General features: G+C 42.7%; 1 protein-coding gene across 2 annotated transcripts in view; it reads right to left on the bottom strand.

The window, feature by feature from the left end:
• Positions 1–22,662, bottom strand: part of UST (uronyl 2-sulfotransferase) — a 378,486-nt gene that overhangs the window by 31,092 nt on the left and 324,732 nt on the right. For both annotated transcript variants that reach the window (XM_073789712.1, XM_073789713.1), the window contains exon 8: positions 11,370–11,457. In XM_073789712.1, the coding sequence (XP_073645813.1) occupies positions 11,370–11,457 (88 nt within the window). The remainder of the gene's footprint in view (positions 1–11,369; positions 11,458–22,662) is intronic.

The following is a 22,662-nucleotide window of genomic DNA, read 5'->3' as shown; positions in this document are numbered from 1 at the left end:
GCCTTGCATTAAAGTTACTTGGCTTATTTGCCTCAGTAAGTCTCAAATCCTTGGTAACAGGCCGGTTACATGTTGTATGTGTGGGTACCGTTTCAAAGAATTTGGCAGGATACCTTGCACAAATCAGGTGCTCTAAACACTCATTTACTCCTCTAAGATATAAAAGGCTATCAAATTTTTTCAGTCAGTAAATTCATCCATAGTTATTTAGCTCAATTTATAATGTTGTGTATTGAAATGTATCTAAAGCAACTATTCAAGTGTAAGTATTATCTGATAGGGATCCATCACTAGGCCTTCCTGTGTTGGTTGATGGGAGAAGCCCTTCCCCGGGCTCGTCCCCAGGGAACAATATCCTGGGGAGATCAGATGTGCAGGCAAGGGTTTCAGGGAAGGGCCAGCTTATGGGATCATAGTTCTTGGTGGGAAACAGGAAGAGGCAGCTAGGTCACAAAATAAAAGTGAGAAATTTCTAGAAAAAGGAATGCATAGAGGGAAGAGAACAGAAAGAAAGTTATAAGAGTTTAAAAAGACCGTTTCTCTTAGTTAAAAATTTTGCCTAGGCTTGACCTGCCAAGCCAAAGGGTCAAACATTAAATTAAGATGTTTATACAAAAGGATTCCCATCACACTCTCTATGCATTTACTGAAGTACACATTTTCTCATTTGAACAGTTTGGTGATTGTTGCTTCTTGTCCATTATTATTATCCCATATGAATAGCTTATCAACTTTATATAAGCTACCATGGGTTATGAGCTCTTCAGAGGAAAATGTCTATCCAAGTGAAAAAATATTATTATTGCTACTTTATTACTTTCAAATTCAGCTGAAGCCTTGCACTGGGGCCGCTAGGGCATCTTACAAGAATTACTTTGATCTCTACATTATTTATGTCCATATCAGCATGAGTGTTTTTTTCCCAGGAATCTCCAGTTTCTGGCTCAGGGATTCTTTGGCAGTACAGATGCTGTACCAAAAAGTGGGACTCTGGGATTTGCCATTTTAGTTCAACGTGTAGAGTTACCTTTGAAAGATTAAAAACTATCCAAAGTGGGGTTAGGAAGGAAAAGGGTTATTTTTTTCCTCCTACCTCTGAGTCCAATTACCAAATAAAGATTCATCATTCCTTTTGTCCGAGGAGCTCTGTGACCTAATTTTGCTCCTTGCCTCGGTTCAGATATCACAACCCATTTTTATGCATTCAGCTTTCCTAATGAAATCCACATGTCTTAAATCAATAAAGCCATTGTTTAGCTTCCTTCTCTTTTCCTTTAGTGTCTTTTGCCTGGTCTATTTTGTTTTACATACTTTTTTGGTAGAAAATACAGCTCTTTATCTAGACTCTCTCCCTGTCCCTCCTCTTTTGGGGGTCTTTTTCTTATCTTTCTGTTTAATGACTATTATTTGGTTAGTGTGCAGCAATTAAATGTACAGTTCTTTCTTTAATGGGTTAGTCTAAAGGAAATTTTGTTTATGCAGGTTTTCTTTTTCATTAGTTGTTTGTTTTAGATAGGTTAAGAAATTAACAGTGGAAAACTCAATGTCTTTTTTCAATATCTTTGTATACACGGAGGATGTAAAAGCCTCCTGTGTAAACTTCAGAAACTCAGTTTTATTGCCTGTCAGTGTTTTCTCTTTTCCCCAGAACCCCCAGTGTGTCCCTTCTTTCACTCAAGAGCCAAGCATTACTCAGGATGTAGATCTTTTTATGTTTTGGGGGCCCCCAGATCATGTCAAGACCCTCTTTAGTGGCTTTCTGCTCCTAATGAACTACTGAAAGTAGTTGAAACCCATGAAAGTTGCCTGATGGATAGTCAGACTACTTTTGCTAGTAACATTTTACTTCTCTGAAAATCCAGAGCTTCAAAATAGAAGCCTACGTACAAGTTCCAGAGATGGTACCAAAGGGTGTTTCTCTCTTGAGACGTGGAGCTGTCTTTAAGTCTCTCCCTAAATTCTAGGTAGTCTTCCGTTAACTTGTTACTGCGCCAAACTTGGGTCTGCTCGCTTGCCATGCAGCAAAGCCAATCTAGTGACTCTGTGTGGTGGTGAAGGAAAGTACAGCATTTATTGCAGTGAGCCAAACAAGGAGAATGGGCAGCTCATGCTCAGAATATCCAAACTCCCTGATGGATTTCAGGGAAGGGTTTTTAATGGAACATTTTGGGCGAGGGTTGCAGCTCTTAGACTTTCTTCTGATTGGTTGGTGGTGAGGTAACAGGGTGATATTTTGAGAATCTTAATCATCAACATTTTGGTTCCAACCAGTCTGGGGTTTATGTGCTTTTGGTCAGCAGGTTGTCACCATCCTACACCTGGGTGGGGGGGTCTTAGTTTCTTCAGAATAACTCAAAGATATGCATCAGATTGTGACGTATATTACCTGAGGAGGAACTGGGACTCTGTTTTATCACTGAACTATTGTTTAAGTTGCCATTACTTTTCTTGCTTGACTGCTTTCCCTTGGTTTCTTCATTCCCTCACTTCCCTAATTAGTAACTGCTTAAGTCTGCTCTTTGGAACTCAGGGAAGGCCTAGGAGAACAAAACCTTTTTCTACAAACAAGAAATGGGGGACACAGAGGGGTTTTTGTACCCAGGAGGGCCCCACAGGGTCCTGCTTGGTTTTAATCCACTCCCCTTTTCTTTGATACTCCTCAACCCTGAGGGGAACAGGGGCAAGACAAGAAAGGGAATACAGTTTTTGATAGAGTGGTTAATCATAAACTCAGTTTTAGGGAGACTTGGTTTCACTGTCACTGACTTTCAACAGAGTCTGGCAAGAACCAGCCCAGCAGCATCTCCTGCATTTCTCTGGGAATCTTTCCTCTTCTCATCTCTCCAAGTTATCATGGCAGAAAGTGTGGGCCATCTTAGCAAGCTGAATATAGAAGGCAATGATGATGATGATATGCCAGCTTCCACTCTGAAGTGAAAACATGAGTGTTTGACCATTTTATTCCCTGAATTCTCTTGGATTCAACCTAGCCAAATGGGAGACATAAAAGAAGGAATAAAGAGATGGTGGGTCCTGATGTTCAGACATTCTCCATGATTCTGTTCTTTTTTCTTCTTTCATGATCTTTCTTGGTCTTTTTGTGGGTTCTTGGTCATCTCTCTTGCTCCTGTCTCTTTTTCGCATTTTCAGCATTTTGCCAGAGTCATGGCAACTCTTCTCTTCCCATATAATCTGCTTTTTCTGTAGTTTTATTGAAACATATACTAAGGGTGAAAAAATTTTTCTTTTCCTAAAGAGCTCTATTGTTACCATTCTGGACTTTGTCTGAGAAGGTGAACTTGGAATTCAACCTCCACATATAGCAGGGATAGCTAGCTAGCCACTTTAAAGGACAAAAAGAAAAACTCAAACCTGCACACAACTGCTTTATTAACCTCTTTCCTGGAGGGGAAATAGTTGAAAGGCAAAGCAACGAGCAAAAGTTTCCTGCTTTGTCACACTAAGAAATACCATCAGCTTACAAGTCATTTCAGTTTCCCTTGAGGGAGACAAAGGTAGAGAGACTCCTGCTCTATCTGCTGTGACCAAGGGTAGTCGCCAAGCCCCTTTTTTGTCTTATACATTCTCTCCCTCTGGACTCTTCATTCTTCAGAAACATTTCTTCTTTAAGGTCTAGAATTACTTCTCAGTTACTTCTGCAAACTCATTCTGCAAACCAATTTCAAGTCCTTCTGATATGCAGACATTTCCTGTGGGCAGGCTTTCTTTGGTTCTTCAGATGTATTTTTCGTCTTTGAGCTGGGGAGGTAAGAGGTGGCTGGAGCATGTTTTAACTGGGCTGAAGGTCCTTTAATTGAAAAGGTGAACACCATGTCTGAAAAGCTGGGAGAGTCCCCTGGAGTAACGTCCCAGACATTCTCCCTCTGTCTGGTGACGAGATCCTTTGGCTGGTTTGTGGGCTGGAGCAAGGCCGGAAAATCTCTACAAAGGCTCCACTTCCCCTCCCAGCCTGGGTTGGGAGTAGCACCCAGGACTCCCAGCTTGAGGCCAAGACCGCTGGGCCCCTCTCCAGTGCTCTCTTCTCTTTCCACAGGTGTTTGCTTCTACCTCTATCATGAATTGGCCCAGGCAGCCAAAGGGGGTGTCCTTAGAAGAGCACTTCAGAGCATTATCAGGGGATGCACTAAGGACCCAGGAAGTAGTGGGCGGATCAGCAGAGCTGTGTGTGACCACCTGGTCACACCTTTGCTTTTGTCATCGTGATTTACCGATTGGGCAGTTCTGCTATGATAAGTCTTATGCCTGAGGTGTAAGTGGGTTTGAGATGTTTCAAAAGAAAACCAGCTCTGTGTTAGGTAGGTAAAGTGAAAAGTTTTCAAGTTGACTGCCAGTTCCAGTCCCGGCTGCCTAGAGTACTGTGTTGACAAAGACTGAGATTTTTCCCTGGCTCAGTGAGAGTGGGGTGGTCTCGGGTGGGCCTGGGAGCCAGGAGGGGCAGCAAGAGTTTTGGCCCTTGGGGTCTTACTCCTTCTACCGTCTGCTCTCCCGATTCCCAGAACTGAGCTGGTCTAAGCCTCTTCCTCCTTCCTCTCGTCCCTGCGGCTCCTTTGGTGCCTCCTGGTCATGACTATCCAGTCTTACCCCACAAGCTCAGCAAGAGACAAGCCACGAGAGAACCACGGGAGGGGTGACTCAAGAAAGAGAAAAGAGAGACTTGCCAGGCACATCCCAGGGAACACAGTGATTGGACACCCAGCTGCTCCCCTTACCAGCTGTGAGATGTAAGGATTCCTAACCACTTGGTGTAAGAGTTTCCACACAGGGTTTCCTAGAATAGGGATAATGAAGCGTTGTCGTGAGGATGCAATGAGATAACATGTGAAAAGTGCTTGGAATATTTTCCTGGCACATATTAAGTTCTCCATAAATTTTAGCTATTCTTATAAAATTATATATGCTGTCTTTCTGTTCTAGTACATGCTCCACCCCTCTGGTGGCCGCAGGTACCCCTATGGTACCTGCATCCCTTGATGACGCCATTTTGAGCTTATCCACGTCATGGCACCTCCCCCTGGGGACTCTCCGAGGTTCCCTTGAAGACAGAGTTTGTGACTTTTGGGGAAATAGAGACATCCCAGGACCAGAGAATGATAAGTGTGGAGGGAATCTGGACCATCTTCTAATTCTCACATGAGGAATTCACAGCACAGAGCCAGACACAATGGGTAGGAGAGGATGCTCAGTGTTCCTCGGCAGTCGTGTGAGTGGATAGAAGCTTTGATAAAACCATGAAGACGATGATTCTGGGGTCTTCCTGCTTCCCTTTCATCTTCTCCGACTTTATCAGCTCTCTTTCTTTCTGGCACCCAAGGGCCCATCTGACCTTGTAGCTCAGGGTGAACCCAGGCCTTTTCTCCTGAGTCCTTTAAACTTTCATTCCCTGGGCGAAGCAAAGTGGTTGGGCTTTAAGAAGTTATCTGACTCCTGTGATTCACATTGGTAGGAATGGTTGGTTCCTACCATTTGGCATTATTTACCCTTTAAAAGAGAAGGCCTTAACCACAATTTTGGGAGTGTTTGGTACACCGTTTAGTCCAGAGGGCTTTTCATTCTCCACCAATATTTCAGAAAATGAGGAGTTAGTAAAAAGGTACCCCCTTTTAGGAAATGGATTGCTGATCACCGATTCAGAGAGCATCATCTCCCCCTCAGTCCATGCTGAGGTTTTTTAAAAAGGATATTCAGAGAAGAGGGCTCTATGCTTCCCCTGTAGGTCTCCCTGACTATTCAATGATTCTCACTGTCAGCATGTTTTCTCTTGTATCTAAGCTAAATCCTGTCTGTGCTGTTTGATCCATTTTATTTCCGCCTGTCCTGCCCTTAGTGGAAACAGAAAACAGCTGGTGACTGTTCCTCGTACAACACAAAGGATTCCGGCTTCTTAGGACCTTTGATGAAAAGGTAGCTCACTAGAGCAGCCGTCCCTGATACAGAGGGTTGGGGTAGAGTCTCGCATTTCAGGAAAACCAGGGGCACCGGCATACGCCAGCTTTATGTCATTGCCATGCATGTGTCAAATCCTGTGTTTAGCTTGGGCCAGCTTCAGAAGCTTCTCGCTGCACCACATTCCGACTAAGAGCTGCCACGAAAGGCCTCATTTGAGGCCTGTTAACGTTCTCCACAGCCTTTCAGACTTCCTGAGCGCAGCCAACAAAGTAGCCACCGTGGAGGACATGGATAGTGTCACTGTTGTTGAAATGTAGAATTCACCCATTTATTAAAAAGGGGAGTATGCAGAGTGTTGACACGCAGAACTGAGGGGCCCAAGCTCTGAGTGGTCTCATTATACTATTCAGTGTTTCACAGAGCACACATCCTGCGGCAGCTTGGTGAAAAGAGGGAGGCAGTTTTAATTACCAAATAGATTCAGAACTCTCACTTTAACGTGGCCATATTATGTCTACGCCCAAACATTCTTGCCAACACAACAAAAACATATTGCTTTATGTCTAAATTCACTATCCTGAAGCAGGAATCATTTTTCAGGTTCTTTACCTTGCACGTTTATCTCTGCTGTGCTGTCAGCTGCTTTTCTAGAGGGATCTATGCACTGGTGTGAAATGCCAGAGAGTAAATCATAGTGATACCAGCTAACATTTATTGAGCATGTGTACCAAGTGTTTGATGCATATTAACTCTTATTTTCCCAACAAGCTCTGAGGTAGGCATGGCTGTAATCCACATAATGTAAATTAGGAAACTGAGGCACGGAAAGATTAGGAACTTGCCCAATCTCATCCAGTTTTCAAGAGGCAGAGGCTGGACTTGCCTCCAGGCAGTTTGGTTCCCAAGCGCAGACCCGCAGCTACAGCACGACACAACCTCTATGTCCATAGCTGAGAGTTGAGTATGGCCATCTCTCTGAAAGATCAGGTTGCTGGATGGTGAGGAATTCAACACATGGCTTTTTTTTTTTTTTTTTTACAGTGATAAAACAGGTATGGTATGGAGTTCTGTGCACATAAGCAACCTCAAGGAAATTTTTAGTGTGCAGTGGGCTCAGATGTTGGGTGCTGATAAGAATCTCTCCCATTTGCCTTAGACCTTTGGTTTACCCTTCTTCCCTCTTGGCAATGTGAAGGGTAGGAAGGGGGAAGAGGAAGGTCATGCTAGCAGCCTTGCAGGGTGAGAAAGGAGCATCTCCGTAGACATTGGGACGAGCATCTCAGAAGTAGGGGCTGTGTACTGTCACTGGCCAGTCACTCCCTGTGCCTTTCCCAGAGTCATGTCCCCCTGACGCCCCACCCCTGGGTGGGCTGCACTTCCTCCGCAGTGCTCTGGGCAGAAATAAGGAGCGATTCTGCATGTGTGCTCATCTCCACCCCATCTGTCTACTGATGATACCGTGAAACTAGGCAGAAGTCAAAGATGAGCTTCTTCTATCATTTAAAGAAGCAAAGATGGATCTGATGTTTGACTGAAGGATGGTCTTCTCAAATCTTGAAATGTGTTCGTGCCACATTCCCCTTCTTTCCGGGAATCAGGGGCACGGGGCTTACAAAAATAGGACCCTTATTAGCTTCTCTTTCATTACGTGTTTACAAAGAGACACCAACACACGGCTGGGAGGACCTCTTCTGGATAGACTTTGAGTACCACTGAGAGCTACACTCCATTTCTCATTGAAGAGTCAGCTGCTGGTGAGCAAAAAGTTTACCTTAGCAAAACAAATTCCCTCTGCTGATGTCTTATTCCTTATGCTGATGTGGTATTCCTTTCCTTTCCGTATTGAATCAGGCCAAACTAAACTCTAAGAAAGACTGTCATAAAATGCACCAGGGTGATAAATAGTAAGCTGAACCAGAGTCTATATTGAGAATTTTTCCCCTTGTACTGACTTTTTTCTCTCTTCTGTTTTTTTTTTAATTAAACTTTTTAATTTGAAATAACTGCAGAATCACAGGCAGTTGTAAGAAACAATACAGAGAGATCCAGTGTACCCTTCACCCAGTTTCCCCCAGGGGTAACATTCTACGAAACTATAGTAACAGTGTCACAACCAAGACATTGATATTGACACAGTCAAGGTATAGAACAGTTCCATCACCAGAAGAATCACTTGTGTTGATGTTTCATAGCCAAATTCACTTCTCTCCCTCTTGAGCCATTGTAAACCACTACTCTGTTCTCCATTCTATAATTTTGTCATTTCAGTAATGTTATATATATGGAATCAAATATAGGATTGGCTTTTTTAGCTCAGCATAATTCTCTAGAGATTCAGCTAGGTTGTTGTCTGTATCAAGGTTCATTCTTTTTTTGTTTCTGAGAAGTAGTCCATGGTAAGAACATACCAGAGTTTGTTCAACCATTCACTCCCTAAAGGACATATAGGTTGTTTCCAGTTGGGGGCTATTATGAAAAACGCTGCTATAAAAGTTTGTGGCCACGTTTCTGTGTGAACATAAGTTTCATTTCTCTGGGACAAATGCCCAGGAGTGCAATTGCTGAGTCATAAGGTAGCTGCAGGTTTGTCTTTTTTAAGAAACGGCCAAAATGTTTTTCAAACTGGCTGTACCATTTTGCATTCCCACCAGTATTCTCAGCAATATATCTGCATCCTTGTGATCCCTATAGATGTGTAGTGATATCTCGTTGTGGTTTTAATCTTCATTTGCCCAATGGCTAATGATGTGGAACATTTTCTTGTGTGCTTATCTGTCATCTGTATATCTCTTTTTGAAATACCCCTTCATGTCTTTTGCTCATTTTCTAAACAAAAAATTTTTTATTGTTGAATTTTGAGAGTACTTTATATATTCTAGATACTAGTCCTTTGTTGGATGTGTAGTTTTCAAATATTTTCTCACTGTCTGTGGCTTGTCTTTTCATGTTTTTTAAGTTGTTTATAGTACAAAAGTTTTAAATTTTGAAGTCCAATTTATCCATTTTTTCTTTTATGGACTGTGCTTTTGATGTCAAATCTAAGAAGTCTTTGCCTAGCTCTAGGTCTCAAATATTTTCTACTTTTTTTCCTAAAAGTTTTGTATTTTTACATTTGAGTCTGTGGTCCATTTTGAGTTATTTTTTCTAGAAGGTGTGAGACTGTGGTCTAGGTTCATTTATTTGCCTACGGATGTCTAACTGCTTTAGCACCATTTGTTGAAGATGGCTGCCTTTACTCCATTGAATTGTTCTTATATCACTGTCAAAAGTCAGTTGGGGGCTTCCCTGGTGGCACAGTGGTTGGGAGTCCGCCTGCCGATGCAGGGGACGCGGGTTCGTGCCCCGGTCCGGGAGGATCCCACATGCCGCGGAGCGGCTGGGCCCGTGAGCCATGGCCGCTGGGCCTGTGCATCCGGAGCCTGTGCTCCGAAGCGGGAGAGGCCACAGCAGTGAGAGGCCCACGTACAGCAAACAAACAAAAAAGTCAGTTGGGCATATTGTCTATTTCTGGTTTCTATATTCTATTCCATTGATCTGTGTGTCTATCCCTCTGCCAATACCACCCTGTTTTGATTACTTATTATGTAGTATTATTTATTACATAATAAGGCTTGAAATCATATAGACAAACAGATTCTTCCCACTTTATTCTTCTTAAATCATTTTTTTAGCTATTCTACTTCATATATATTTTGGAATAATATTTTATCTATAACTACAAAAAATCTTGCTGGGATTTTGATATAAATTTCATTGAACCTGTATATAAATTTGGGAAGAATTAATATCTTTGCTGTTTGAGTCTTCCTGTCCATAAGGTATCTCTCCTCAGCATTGTGTTTTTAGCATACAGATCTTATGCATGGTTTGCTAGATTTATGCCCAAGCATTTCATTTTTTAAGCACCTATAAATGGTATTGTATTTCTAGTTTCAGTGTCAATTGTTTTTTTTAATATAAATTTATTTATTTTATTGATTGATTTTTGGCTGTGTTGGGTCTTTGTTGCTGCGGGAGGGGTTTCTGTAGTTGCAGTGAGTGGGGCTACTCTTCACTGCGGTGCAGTGTCTTCTCTTGTTGCGGAGCGCGGGGTCTAGGCACGCAGGCTTCAGTAGTTGTGGCTCGCGGACTTAATTGCTCCGCAGCATGTGGGATCTTCCCGGACCAGGGCTCAACCCGTGGCTCCTGCATTGGCAGGGGGATTCTTAACCACTGCGCCACCAGGGAAGCCCATCAATTGGTTTTTGTATGTTTATTTTGTATCCTGTGACCTTGCCGAACTCACTAATTCGAGGGATTTTGGGGTAGATTCCTGGGATTTCCTATGTAGACATTCATGCCGTCTACAAATTGGGACAGTTTTATTTCTTCCTTTCTTATGTGTATGTCTTTTATTTCCTTTTCTTGTCCACTGCACTAGCTAGAACTTGCAGCACTATGTTGAATTAGAGTAGTGGTTGTGGACATTCTTGCCTTGTTCCCAATCTTAGGTGGAAAACACTCAGTGCTTGCAAATGGTCTAAATACATCAATTAAAAGACAGAGATTGGCAGAGTAAACTAAAAAACATGATCCAACTATATGCTATAAAAGAAATCCACATCAGAGAAAATGATATAAGCAGGTTGGAAACAAACAGATGGCAAAAGATATATCATACAAATATTATTTGAAGGAAAGTAGGAATGGCTATATTAATATCAGATAAAGGAGACTTCAAAGAAAAGGAAAATTACCAGAGACAGATAAGGAGATTATATAATTCTTAAAGGGCCAATCCACTGAGGAGACATAGTAATCAACTGTTAAGTTTCCAAGTGTTTGGAGATTTTCTTGTTATCTTCCTGTTATTGATTTCTAGTTTGATTCCACTATGGCCCCAATATGGTCTATCTTGATACCTGTTCTGTGGGCACTTGTAGAAAATGTGCATTCTGCTGCTGTTGAGTGGTGTTACCACCCAGTGGGGTGAAGTCCCAGCTCCCTATTCAGGCTCCTCTGATATCACCCCCATGCAGATAGGGAAGTGCATGGGGGAGGGGTGCCTCTTTGAAGCCTGTAAAGATGAAAGTCTAAGCTCCCTACTTAGTCTTTCCTGGCATGGCTGGGGTCACAGTTTTTTCTGTCATGTTTGACTGGAGTAGAACAGTTATTGTCTAAAATAACCTGTCGTCCCAGGTGGCCCTGTCCCTGTTCTGTTGGCTAGAGAGAGCATGGAGAGAGCATAGAGAGAAGATAGAGAAGACATAGAAGATAGAGAGGGCATGGAGAGGGGATAGAGAGGTTATAGAGAGGTTATGGAGAGGGCATAGAGAGGTCATGAGAGGGCATAGAGAGGACATGGAGAGGGCTAGCTTCACTTGGGACTTTCTCTTATCTGTGCCCATTGGTGTTTCCCAGTTGCCTGCTTCTTCAGCTCAAGTCTGGGACACATGAAGCAAAAAGAAAACTCAGGAACTCACCACTGTGTCATTCTTTGGGTCCCCAGGTCTCTAGCTGTTCTGTCCTCTTCTTTCCATCTTTTGTGGTTATACGTAACATCCAGGGTTTCTAGTTGTATTAACAAAAGGAATAGAGAAGATTGCAACTACCCCATCTTCCTGGAAGTAGACATCAGTCTCTTATGGTTTTAACAATGTTAACATTTTTTTTAAAAACACAGCTTTTTGAGACTTCAATACAGTAACATTTAAATTTTTTTTAAATTAAAAAAATACAGCTCTTTGATGCTCTGGACCTCATCTGCTCCATCTCCCACTTCTTTTTTTTTTTTTTTTTAAGTCCCCAAATAGGGCAAAACAGTCACTTCCTTTGGGGAGAAGCTTGAAGCTAAGGAGACTGAGACATTGCTTGGGTTACTATGAGCTTGTTAGACTCCATCTCTCTACCTTTTCTTTTTTCCCTCTCTCAGAAAATGAGACTTGGGCTTCCTGTGTTTGCCTAACGTGGTTTGTTCTTGGAGTATATCTTAGGTCCAGAATGCCAAACGTCTTCTGGAACTGAGGTCTGGACACAGATTAACGATAAGTTAAGGCTACTCAGGTGAGACCACCACAGTCAGTAGGAAGCAGGAGCGGGAATGTGAGTCATCTCAACCAGGGGAAGAACTTGGAGTAGTTTGCTTGAGTGCCATAACAAAGCACCACTGATTGGGTGGCTTAACAACAGAAATTTCATTTTCTTACAGTTCTGTAGACTAGAAGTCTGAACTCAAGGTGTAAGCAGGGTTGGTTTCTTCTGAGGTCTCTCTCTTTGGCTTGCAGATGGCCATCTTCTCCCTATGTCTTCACGTGGTCTGTCCCATGTGTGTCTGTGTCCTAATCTCCTCTTATAAGAACACCAGTCAGGTTGGATCAGGGCCCACCCCCATAACCTCATTTAACCTTAATTACCTCTTTAAAGGCTATCTGCAAATACAGTCACATTGGGGGATTAGGTCTACAACGTATAAATTTTGGAGATACAATTCAGTCTAAAATGTGAAAGTGGAAAGCAGAAGGGGTGGACTGAGCCCCTTGCTGAGACTTCACAATGGGCCAAGTCAGCAGAGGAAGTGTCCGCTGATTTCACCCAATGGTTTTTCCAGTTGATCCTGATGTGATGTTCAATCCCTGCTTCTCTCCCAGAGGGTCCCGGCCTTGCCTGGTTCAACTTCCAATATCTTTTTTTTTTTTTTTTTAACACAAGGGAAAGTTAAGTCACTAGGGGAATTTTCCTAGGCACTAAATAGATGTGAGATCTATTTTTCCTTTTTTTTACATTGAGATATAACAGTAAAGAGCATAAAATGTACCAATCTAAAGTGTGCTGCTCCATGTTCAAATACGTGTACACCTTTGTAACCACCACTCAGATCAAGACATAGCACGTGTCCAGCACATGTGTCTAGAAAGTTGCTTGTTCTCCTTCCAGTCAATCGTTGGTTCTCCACCTGGAGGTAACCACTCCAGACATCTGTTCTTGAACGTCATACAAGTGAAATCATACAATGCACCCTCTTTTGTGTCTGGCTTCTGTTGCTCAACATAATGTCTGTGAGATTCATCTATGTTGTTGGGAGTAGTTTGTAGCCTTTCTTGCTGAACTGTATCCCATTATATGGATATAGGACAATTTTTTTGGGGGGGGGTGTGGAATAAGAAACATGTATTTTCTTCGGTGTGTTCACAATATATGTAAGAGTGATGATTAATGGGTAAATAGTTACCATACAGGATCACGGGTATTTTAAATAAAGAAAATGTAGAAAGTGCTGAGGTTTCATCTGTTCTCCTTGGGCCTTAGGGAAGGCTTCAAAGGGAAGGCTAGGGGGAATTCACCACTGGTACAGGGAGGAGGTTATTCTGGTCAGAGCAGAGACCCAAAGTGGGAAGGAGCATGGCATAGGAGTCCGTCCACACAGGGCATCGGGTCTGTGGGATCCCTGCTGGTGGGCCTGTGAGTTGCAAGATCCTGTCAGTTCCAGCCACACTCTCCTCAGAAGGAAAGAGCCAGGCTTGGGAGACCAACTGTTGTTGCCTTCCGGCAGCACCATTCAGCTACCCAGAATTTGACCTCGGGCTCCTGTGTGTCTTCGCTGCAAAACTGGGCCTAGTTCTGGAGACTAGAAGTCAGAGGTCAGGGTGCCAGTATGGTCGGGTTCCGGTGAGGACCCTCTTCAGGGTTGCAGATGGCTGTTTTCTCGTTGTATTGGTGGTGGGAGTGGGGAGAGAGAGAGGCAGGGAGAGACTGGATATAGCGCAATTGACTTATCCATTCTCTGGATGTGTGGGTTGTTTCCAATTTAGGTTGTTATGAATAAAGCTGCTTAGAACATTCTTGTGTATGCCTTTTGGCAGGTCTATGCACGAATTGCTCTTGGGTATATAAACCTAGGAGTAGGATTGCTGGGTCATATCAAAACTACTTATTAAGTTAAATTTTATAAACTGATATAAGCACGTTTAGGTCACTTCTTTCCTTTTTTAGGTTAATTTTAGTATGGTTCCACAGACTTCAGTTAGGGATATCACATATCTTTGTGGTATTGAGTTATATCATCAATTTAATTGAAGGTAAAATAAATTATAGAAATATGGCCACTTAAAAATTTATAGATCAACTTTTTACATTAGACCTGAGATGTGGCAAGGAGGGGATTATCTGAAATAAAATAGAAGATATATTTTGAAACCCTTTGGTGGGATGTTGAATTTCAAAATAAAGCAGCCTTCTTCCAAAGATTTCATGGAAAAAAGAGATTAGGTACAAAATGCCCAGGAGTGATGGGAATCAGAGAAAATTCTTCCTTCGTATGCTTTCTCTAGTGCACTGTCAGCATTCTGGCTGTTTGAGAGAGACGGAATTGATGTTGTGTTGTCCAGTTGACCCTTCTTCACCATCAGGAGTTCAGTATTGCTGGGGGATTAGACTGAGGTGGAGTTTAGGCTCAGACAAGGGAGGGTTTAAGACCTTGCTCCAGACCCCAAACAGTAGTGTTGGTTCCTGAGCTGCCCGAGGGAGAGATATCCACATCATTAATAGTAATAGGATGGGGCTCCTCTGGCGTTTCAGCAGACCATTCTATTGGCTTGTCCAGAGGTTCCCAAAGGTGTGCCCAGATTTTGGTCCCTCAGTTTTCGGAGTGGTGGGGATGGGTCTGGGGCTTCCAGAGCTGCCTGGCCTGTTGCTTCTGGCTGTGAGTGGACACAATTTTTACTCTCTCCCCTGGTGTGTGGTTCAGGTATGAACATATTCTCTGTGTACTGTGACAGCAAAGAGGACGGGAAGCACCATATTGGACCATATTCCCTCAAGTGAAGTCGTAGAGCCCACCCCAAAACTCTGTTGGAAGAGCTTAGGTTTCATCGATCCTCTTTTCAGAGGCTTAATGCACTCAGTCTCCCCTTCTATTATGTCTTCTCTACAGCTACCCACGACGAGTCATTTTGGTAAATAGGTGTAGCAGAGATAATCCTCTGCTTACCTCCCTTAGGGCCAACTACCCCCAGGAGAACTGTGAGATCTGATGGGATAGTTATCTTGGAGGACATGAAAGAATCTGGTAGCCATTGGCTGAGAAGTTGCAAAGACCACTGTCTTTGCAGCAGTCCTGTTCTGCAGGTTGACAACGTTGCTCCAAGCCGTGAAGCAAAGAGTGATGACCAGAGAGGGCATGGGGGACTTCTAACACTGGTCAGGAGTGAGCGGGGTGCAGGGAGACCTGAGCCCACAGCACCAGCAGATTCCACCTCCCCTTTCTTGGGACACACTGCGAGGGCCACTGCGGGCATCTTTGCTTGGTGGGGATCAGTTAGGGGGCAGCCTGAAGACCCTCTCTGCCCCGGGGCCATTTGCCAAAGGCACGGATGTGTTCTCTTCTCTGTTGTAAATGCTCCGTTTCATTTGCTTCTGATGATTAAATATAAGTCATTTGGGAAAAGAGAGAAAGAGGGAGAGAGAGAGAGAGAGAACTACCAATGACAGTTTTGATGAGCATGAGGTGACCGTGGTGTTATCCCATGCTCATCAACGACTGGAGTTGATGTGATTCCCGCCAGGAGCAAAGCAACTCAGCACTTTAATCTTATCTGACCTTAGTGCAGACCAAGATGTGATTTCTCTTAGTTCTTATCGAATATCTACACTAGCTCAGGGATTCCCCCGTTACTGCCATTATGGCTACTAACCCTCTGGGGGAACGATAGCTGTTGTGTGACCACCAGTGATCCTTGTCTGGGCCGATAACCGTCTCCAGGAAAATTCCTTTTAGTAACACAGACCCTGGTGTCCTGGCCTTATCTCAGGTGCCCTACAATATGGTGTCTTTTCTGTCTTCCCCTCTCTATCCCTGCCCACACATGATGGGAGCATCTCGGGAATTTAGGACAATTTAGAACTTTCAGGACTCAGCACAGTGTGACTGGAATGATTTCAGGTTTTGGAACCAGACTGACTGAGCCTTCCAGGCCATATAACTTGTTAACATTTCTGAACCTGTTGCCTCATCTACTAAATGGAAATTTCAGTAGGGTCCGTTTCCTAGGTCTTTCTGAGGTTTTGAAGAGAAACTGCATCTAAAGTGCCCAGCAAAGAGCCTGCCACACCACAGGTGTTCAATAATGTCGCGTTCCCACGTCACAGTTTCCCTGCACTCTTGGCAGAACCTGGGGAGCGAGGAGAAGAGAGAACAGCAAGGAGGTGTTAGGGCTTTATTCCAGCTCCTCGAAACCGAGGGCAGCTCAGAACCGCCCAGAACTCCCCTCCTGAGCCACTGGCAAGTGGAGCAGTTTGCGGGGAGGTACCAGGTTAGCCAGTAACAGCCTGAATCCAGAATGGAGCTGGGACAGCTGGAGGGAACCAGTGACCAGCATCAGTCAGCAGCCGTCACGAAACTAAGTAGCCCCTCTAGGATAGTGGATATTAATCTAGAGACCCAGGGCACGTTAAATAACCTCCCATCCAAGTAAGCAGTTTGCTTCCTGATGGGATCAACATTTTCGCTTGAAAATCCTTCCAGCTCCTTGAAAATGATCACTTGCGTAGCCTAACAGTTGGATAACACTGCAATTTTTCAATCCTTTAGGTTAAATATTAAAGTAAGAAATTTTAAACTAGAAAATAACCAACTAGTGACCGGACCACACCAGCACATCAATAAGAAAGTACACCAGAGGACCCAAGGTCCTTTGGCAATGGGCAAAATCATCTCTCTTCATTATCTCCTTAAGAAGACACCCAGCTGGACAATGGTCCCAGGACTGGCTGCTGGTTAAAAATAGGGAGAGGCTGGGGGTAAGATGAGTAGTGAGGGAATTCGTTAGCCAGGATGTCCAGTGGGGAATTAGGAAGAACTGAAGAATCCTTTAACTCTTTGCAACACTGAACACATCAGGGAACCCCACGGCCTGCTCACTGTGGTCACATCCTCGCCTCCTGGTGCTGCTAATGCTTCCGTGGGGCGTCCTCAGACCCTCTCACTTCTTAAACTCCCTCTCCTGTTCCCGGGCTGGGGCAAGGCTATGCCCAGGGCCTTGATCTGTCTACAGTGGTAGTTTCAGTGCTGGAACCAGGGATGTGTTTGCTTTTCAATCAATTCTTAGAACATAGCTCAGGCCTATATTAAAAGCTTTTGACACACTTAGGATAATATGAAAAGAAACCATCGGTGAGGTCTTCCAAAGTTAACATGGTCGAAAACAATAAAAACACCAAACTCCATTTTCAAACCACTGTAGATAAGCCAAACAGAAAACTGTTTTCAAATGTCTTGGATAGAAACTCACAAAACTGACATTTAAAAGCAGTCTTGGAAATCTTGATAATGAGTTGAGGCCATTCCCGTATGGAAGGAAAAAATCCTACCCTCTCTCGGGTGGAGAGATGAAGCGTCTCATTATTCCTGTCTGCACAGGAAGACCCAGCCCTGGGGAAGGCTCAGGAAGTCACCATCTGAATTTTAGGCTGAAGCTATCAACACAAAGTAGAATAAACCCGTCCTGAGAGTAGGTTTTGTTACATGTGAGGCCAGCATTCTCCCAGGAAGAACTTTCTCCATCAAGAAGGCTTAGCTGCACAGCATCTAGGATGGGGTTGCAGAAATAGGAGGCTGGGTGGGAGGTCTAAGTCAAGGAATTCAAAATCTCTCAGTTGTCAGCTTGCGTGCCACGTCCCCTGGGGGACCTAGCTTGACCCCCTCAAACTGAATGCCCCTCCTATGTGTTCCTATGCGCTGTTTATCCCTATGGAAATATCACACCATATGCTTCCTTTTAAAATATTTTAAAAAGTAAAAATTTTACTTTTTAAAATAAAATATTTTTAAATATTTAAATAAATATTTTAAAAAGTAAATATTTTAAAAAGTAAAAATAAAATATTTTAAAAAGTAAAATAAAATATTTTAAAAAGTAAAAATTTCAAATAGGCACACATAGGCATGCACACACACACACATAAAACGTTTAAGGGCCATGTGATTTAAACTGCCCAGTGAAGGTTTAGTGGTCTCTTACAGGTTGCTTGGTGCAGGTTGACCAAGCAGCCTTGGAGAGAGAGAGAGACTCTTGCCAGCGTGGCAGGGCAACCTCCCAGCCTGGATCCACTTCCAGGGCCCCTCATGACAATGTCACTGGCCTGGTAAGGAGTCTGAGTCTATGCTCTGTGAAAGCATGTTTCTTGAGAGTTTTTCCACTTCTGAGTAAACATATAACCAGAAAATGCCAATGAACATTGCACGTGGGCTCCCAGATTGAGAAGCAGTGAAAAACAATCCTGACCAGAGTGAGTAAAAGTTTTCACTTGCTCTGAAAAAGGCCCAGGGATCACGCCACTGACCACGTGAAGTGGTTCACCACACAGACAGACGTCACGAAGGTGAAAGTTCTGAGTTTGGAAAAGCACCCAACCTTCTCTCCAAACATTCCAGTGAGGAAGACCCAGAGCTAGAGGTTGAAGGATGATCTGTGATGTGATCAGACACCGTTAGTGAATTCTGATGCTTATTTTATAAATATTTGCTATACTCACGTTTTCCATAAATGGCTTATTGACTATTCTTGATGATGCAACTGAGCAGACCACTGACATTTTTCAACCTCTTGAGACATATCTCAAGCCCTTTGTTAATTTCTTATGAAAAAAGAAATTTCACCGTAAATCTTTATAAAACACCTGACACATCTATGGATAGAAAACCATCACACTGTAAATCAGAACCCAGGCATATTGTCATTACATGTGTTTATGTGCATCTCCCCACTGTGAGCTGCTCACGATTCTGCCCTGAGTCTTGCACAGGCCTTGGGACGTGACCGGTGGGTGGAAGAGAAACTCCAATACTCTATGAGGATGCGTGCGCTCTCATAGGCTGGCACACATTTGTGATCTTGTTGGCAGTCTTTGTATAGCTGTCTTGGCTTGATGTTCTTTTCTGTGAAAGTAGCGAAAAATTTTTGAATTTTTTGAATTTTATTTTATTTATTTTTTTATACAGCAGGTTCTTACTACTTATCCATTTTATACACATCAGTGTATACATGTCTCCCATGTATACCCAGTCTCCCAATTCATCACACCACCACCACTACCCCCTGCCGCTGCTTTCCCCTCTTGGTATCCATACGTTTGTTCTCTACATCTGTGTCTCAATTTCTGCCCTGCAAACCGGTTCATCTGTACCATTTTTCTAGGTTCCACATATATGCGTTAATATACGATATTTGTTTTTCTCTTTCTGACTTACTTCACTCTGTATTGACAGTCTCTAGATTCATCCACGTCTCTACAAATGACCCAATTTCGTTCCTTTATATAGCTGAGTAATATTCCATTGTATATATGTACCACATCTTCTTTATCCATTCATCTGTCAATGGGCGTTTAGGTTGCTTCCATGACCTGGCTATTGTAAATAGTGCTGCAATGAACATTGGAGTGCATGTGTCTTTTTGAATTATGGTTTTCTCTGGGTATATGCCCAGTAGTGGGATTGCCGGGTCATATGGTAATTCTATTTTTAGTTTTTTAAGGAACCTCTATACTGTTCTCCATACTGGCTGTATCAATTTACATTCCCACCAACAGTGCAAGAGGGTTCACTTTTCTCCACACCCTCTCCAGCATTTGTTGCTTGTAGATTTTCTGATGATGCCCATTCTAACTGGTGTGAGGTGATACCTCATTGTAGCTTTGATTTGCATTTTTCTAATGATTAGTGATGTTGAGCAACCTTTCATGTGTTTGTTGGCACTCTGTATATCTTCTTTGGAGAAATGTCTATTTAGGTCTTTTGTGCATTTTTGGATTGGGTTGTTTGTTTTTTTAATATTGAGCTGCATGAGCGGTTTATATATTTTGGAGGTTAATCCTTTGTCCATTGATTCATTTGCAAATATTTTTTCCCATTCTGAAGGTTGTGTTTTCATCTTGTTTGTAGTTTGCTTTGCAAAAGATTTTAAGTTTCATTACATCCCATTTGTTTATTTTTGTTTTTATTTCCATTTCTCTAGGAGGTGGATCAAAAAAGATATTGCTGTGATTTATGTGAAAGAGTGTTCTTCCTATGTTTTCCTCTCAGAGTTTTATGGTGTCTGGTCTTACATTTAGGTCTCTAATCCATTTTGAGTTTACTTTTGTGTACGGTGTTAGGGAGTTTTCTAATTTCATTCTTTTACATGTAGCTGTCCAGTTTTCCCAGCACCATTTATTGAAGAGACTGTCTTTTCTCCATTGTATATCCTTGCCTCCTTTGTCATAGATTAGTTGACTATATTTGTGTGGGTTTATCTCTGGGCTTTCTATCCTGTTCCATTGATCTATATTTCTGTTTTTGTGCCAGTATCATATTGTCTTGATTACTGTAGCTTTGTAGTATAGTCTGAAGTCAGGGAGCCTGATTCCTCCAACTCATTTTTTTTCCCTCAAGACTGCTTTGGCTATTCAGGGTCTTTTGTGTCTCCATACAAATTTTAAGACTTTTTGTTCTAGTTCAGTAAAAAATGCCATTGGTAATTTGATAGGGATTGCACTGAATCTGTAGATTGCTTTGGGTAGTATAGTCATTTTCACAATATTGATTCTTCCAATCCAAGAACATGGTATATCTCTCCATCTGTTGGTATCATCTTTAATTTCTTTCAACAGTTTCTTATAGTTTTCTGCATACAGGTCTTTTGTCTCCCTAGGTAGGTTTATTCCTAGGTATTTTATTCTTTTTGTTGCAATGGTAAATGGGAGTGTTTCCTTAATTTCTCTTTCAGGTTTTTCATCATTAGTGTATAGGAATGCAAGAGATTTCTTTGCATTAGTTTTGTATCCTGCAACTTTACCAAATTCATTGTTTAGCTCTAGTAGATTTGTGATGGCATCTTTAGCATTATCTATGTATAGTATCATGTCATCTGCAAACAGTGACAGTTTTCTTCTTCTTTTCCAATTTGTATTCCTTCTATTTCTTTTCCTTCTCTAACTGCCGTGGCTAGGACTTCCAAAACTGTTGAATAACAATGGCGAGAGTGGACATCCTTGTCTTGTTCCTGATCTTAGAGGATAATTTGCCTGAATCTTCATCCAGGCTTGATCACACCTAGAGACACCTAGCATCGTCAGCTTCCTAATATAATCTAATTTGAAACATATTACTATCATTCTGAATGTAACCATATGCTCTTAGTTTTCTTCTGCAATGTCCTTGCAAGGCTCCATTACTCTTCCTGGAATCGAGCCCCAGTTGCGCAGTGGAGAAACCAAGGGTTGGAGCCATACCCACCTACTTCACCGAGCTCCACAGCTAAGAGCTGGTTCCTCATCTGTCGAAAGTCAACAGTAACCCTGACCTCACTGGATTGTGCTCAAAGAGCCAGTGTGTGCTGTGTCAGCCCTGCCCAAGGCCCCCTCTCCCCTGGCTGCTCATGTTAAATTGACTGAGCTTTTCCTGTCTGTCCCCATCTCACCTAAAGTCAGGAATTACCCACTTTGAAACTCTTCCATATGCAGACCCTGGCCGTATCCAAACCTGGGATTGACTTCTCAAGTGTCAAGAGGCTGAGTTTGGCATTCTTCCTCTGTGCTCCCTGAGTTGCCCCAGCTATTTCTTGTCTAGCCCGCATCTGAGGATTGTTATTGGTCAGCGTCGCCGTATTCTTGAGAGGTTCCTGAGCTTAGGGACCTGTTGCATTTGTGATTCTATCCACAACCCTTAGAACAGGTCTCAGTGGGTAATAAACCCAAATTTATTTAATGTGTGAATGAATGAACTCCTGAGCATTACATACGTGTGTGTAGCACAGAAGCTCCGTAGAGCTCTATCACCCTGTAACGATGTTTTATAATAGCTTTGTTCTTTCACAGAACTTCTCTTCCCGGCCTACTCAAGGGAAGGAAACTAGGACATTTATCAAACTATCACTCTAATATTATCTCTGAAAAAAACAATTTGCCCTGGCTCACCAAGCTGAACGTAGCAAGTTGTACATTTAAGAGATTACAATGAAACCTTGCGATTGCACTTTTTAATAGTGATGATGGGCCACAACTGACATGAACAAGCACCACTAGGTGCCTGGCACTATTCTAAGCATTTCACTCGTCAACTCTTCTCAACAACCTTATGAGGTGGATACTATAATTATGCCCTTTTTCTAGATGAGGAAACAGATTCAAAGAGGTCAAGAAAGTTGCCTCAAGTTAATGGTAATTGGTGAAGCTGGGATTCGAACCAGGGCAATCTGATCCAGAACTGGAATGCTTAACCATTGAGCTACACTAAAATTCATTATGATTTTGGCCAAAGAATTTGGTGACATTGATCCAATCCAAAGAACTCTCAGTTTTAATAGATTGAATGAAACTCCTGAAAGGACGATTTCACTACACGTCACTTCTCTCTCTCCCAGTTGGATCTCAGAGTTGCACATCGGCTTGCCTAGTCTTACTATGGCCTGGTCAATATTTTTCTATTTTATTTAGAAGAACTTGTAGACTAGTTCTTTGCAAACTCCCTTTGCATACTTCATAGAATGCATCTTGCTTGCACACCAGTCATGAGCCCACAGTGCTGAGTGCATAGTTGGGCCGGCAAAGAAAATGGCTACACCATAGGAACCGTCTGTCATTCTATCCATCTGCTGCCCTAGAGGGATCTTAAAATGGGTTCAATTCACCTTTAAAATCCGTCACTCTATGAGGGGCTTGTAACGCTTGGCAGCCCTGGAAGGCTGCCTGAGAAACAGGACTGCTATTCGGACTACTGGTGTCCAGCTGTAAGTCTTTTCAGAG

The sequence above is a fragment of the Tursiops truncatus genome, chromosome 12 (assembly GCF_011762595.2).
Source record: "Tursiops truncatus isolate mTurTru1 chromosome 12, mTurTru1.mat.Y, whole genome shotgun sequence".
Taxonomy (NCBI): domain Eukaryota; kingdom Metazoa; phylum Chordata; class Mammalia; order Artiodactyla; family Delphinidae; genus Tursiops; species Tursiops truncatus.
Note: the sequence above shows the minus strand (reverse complement) of the source record. Positions and strands in the feature narration are given on the sequence as shown.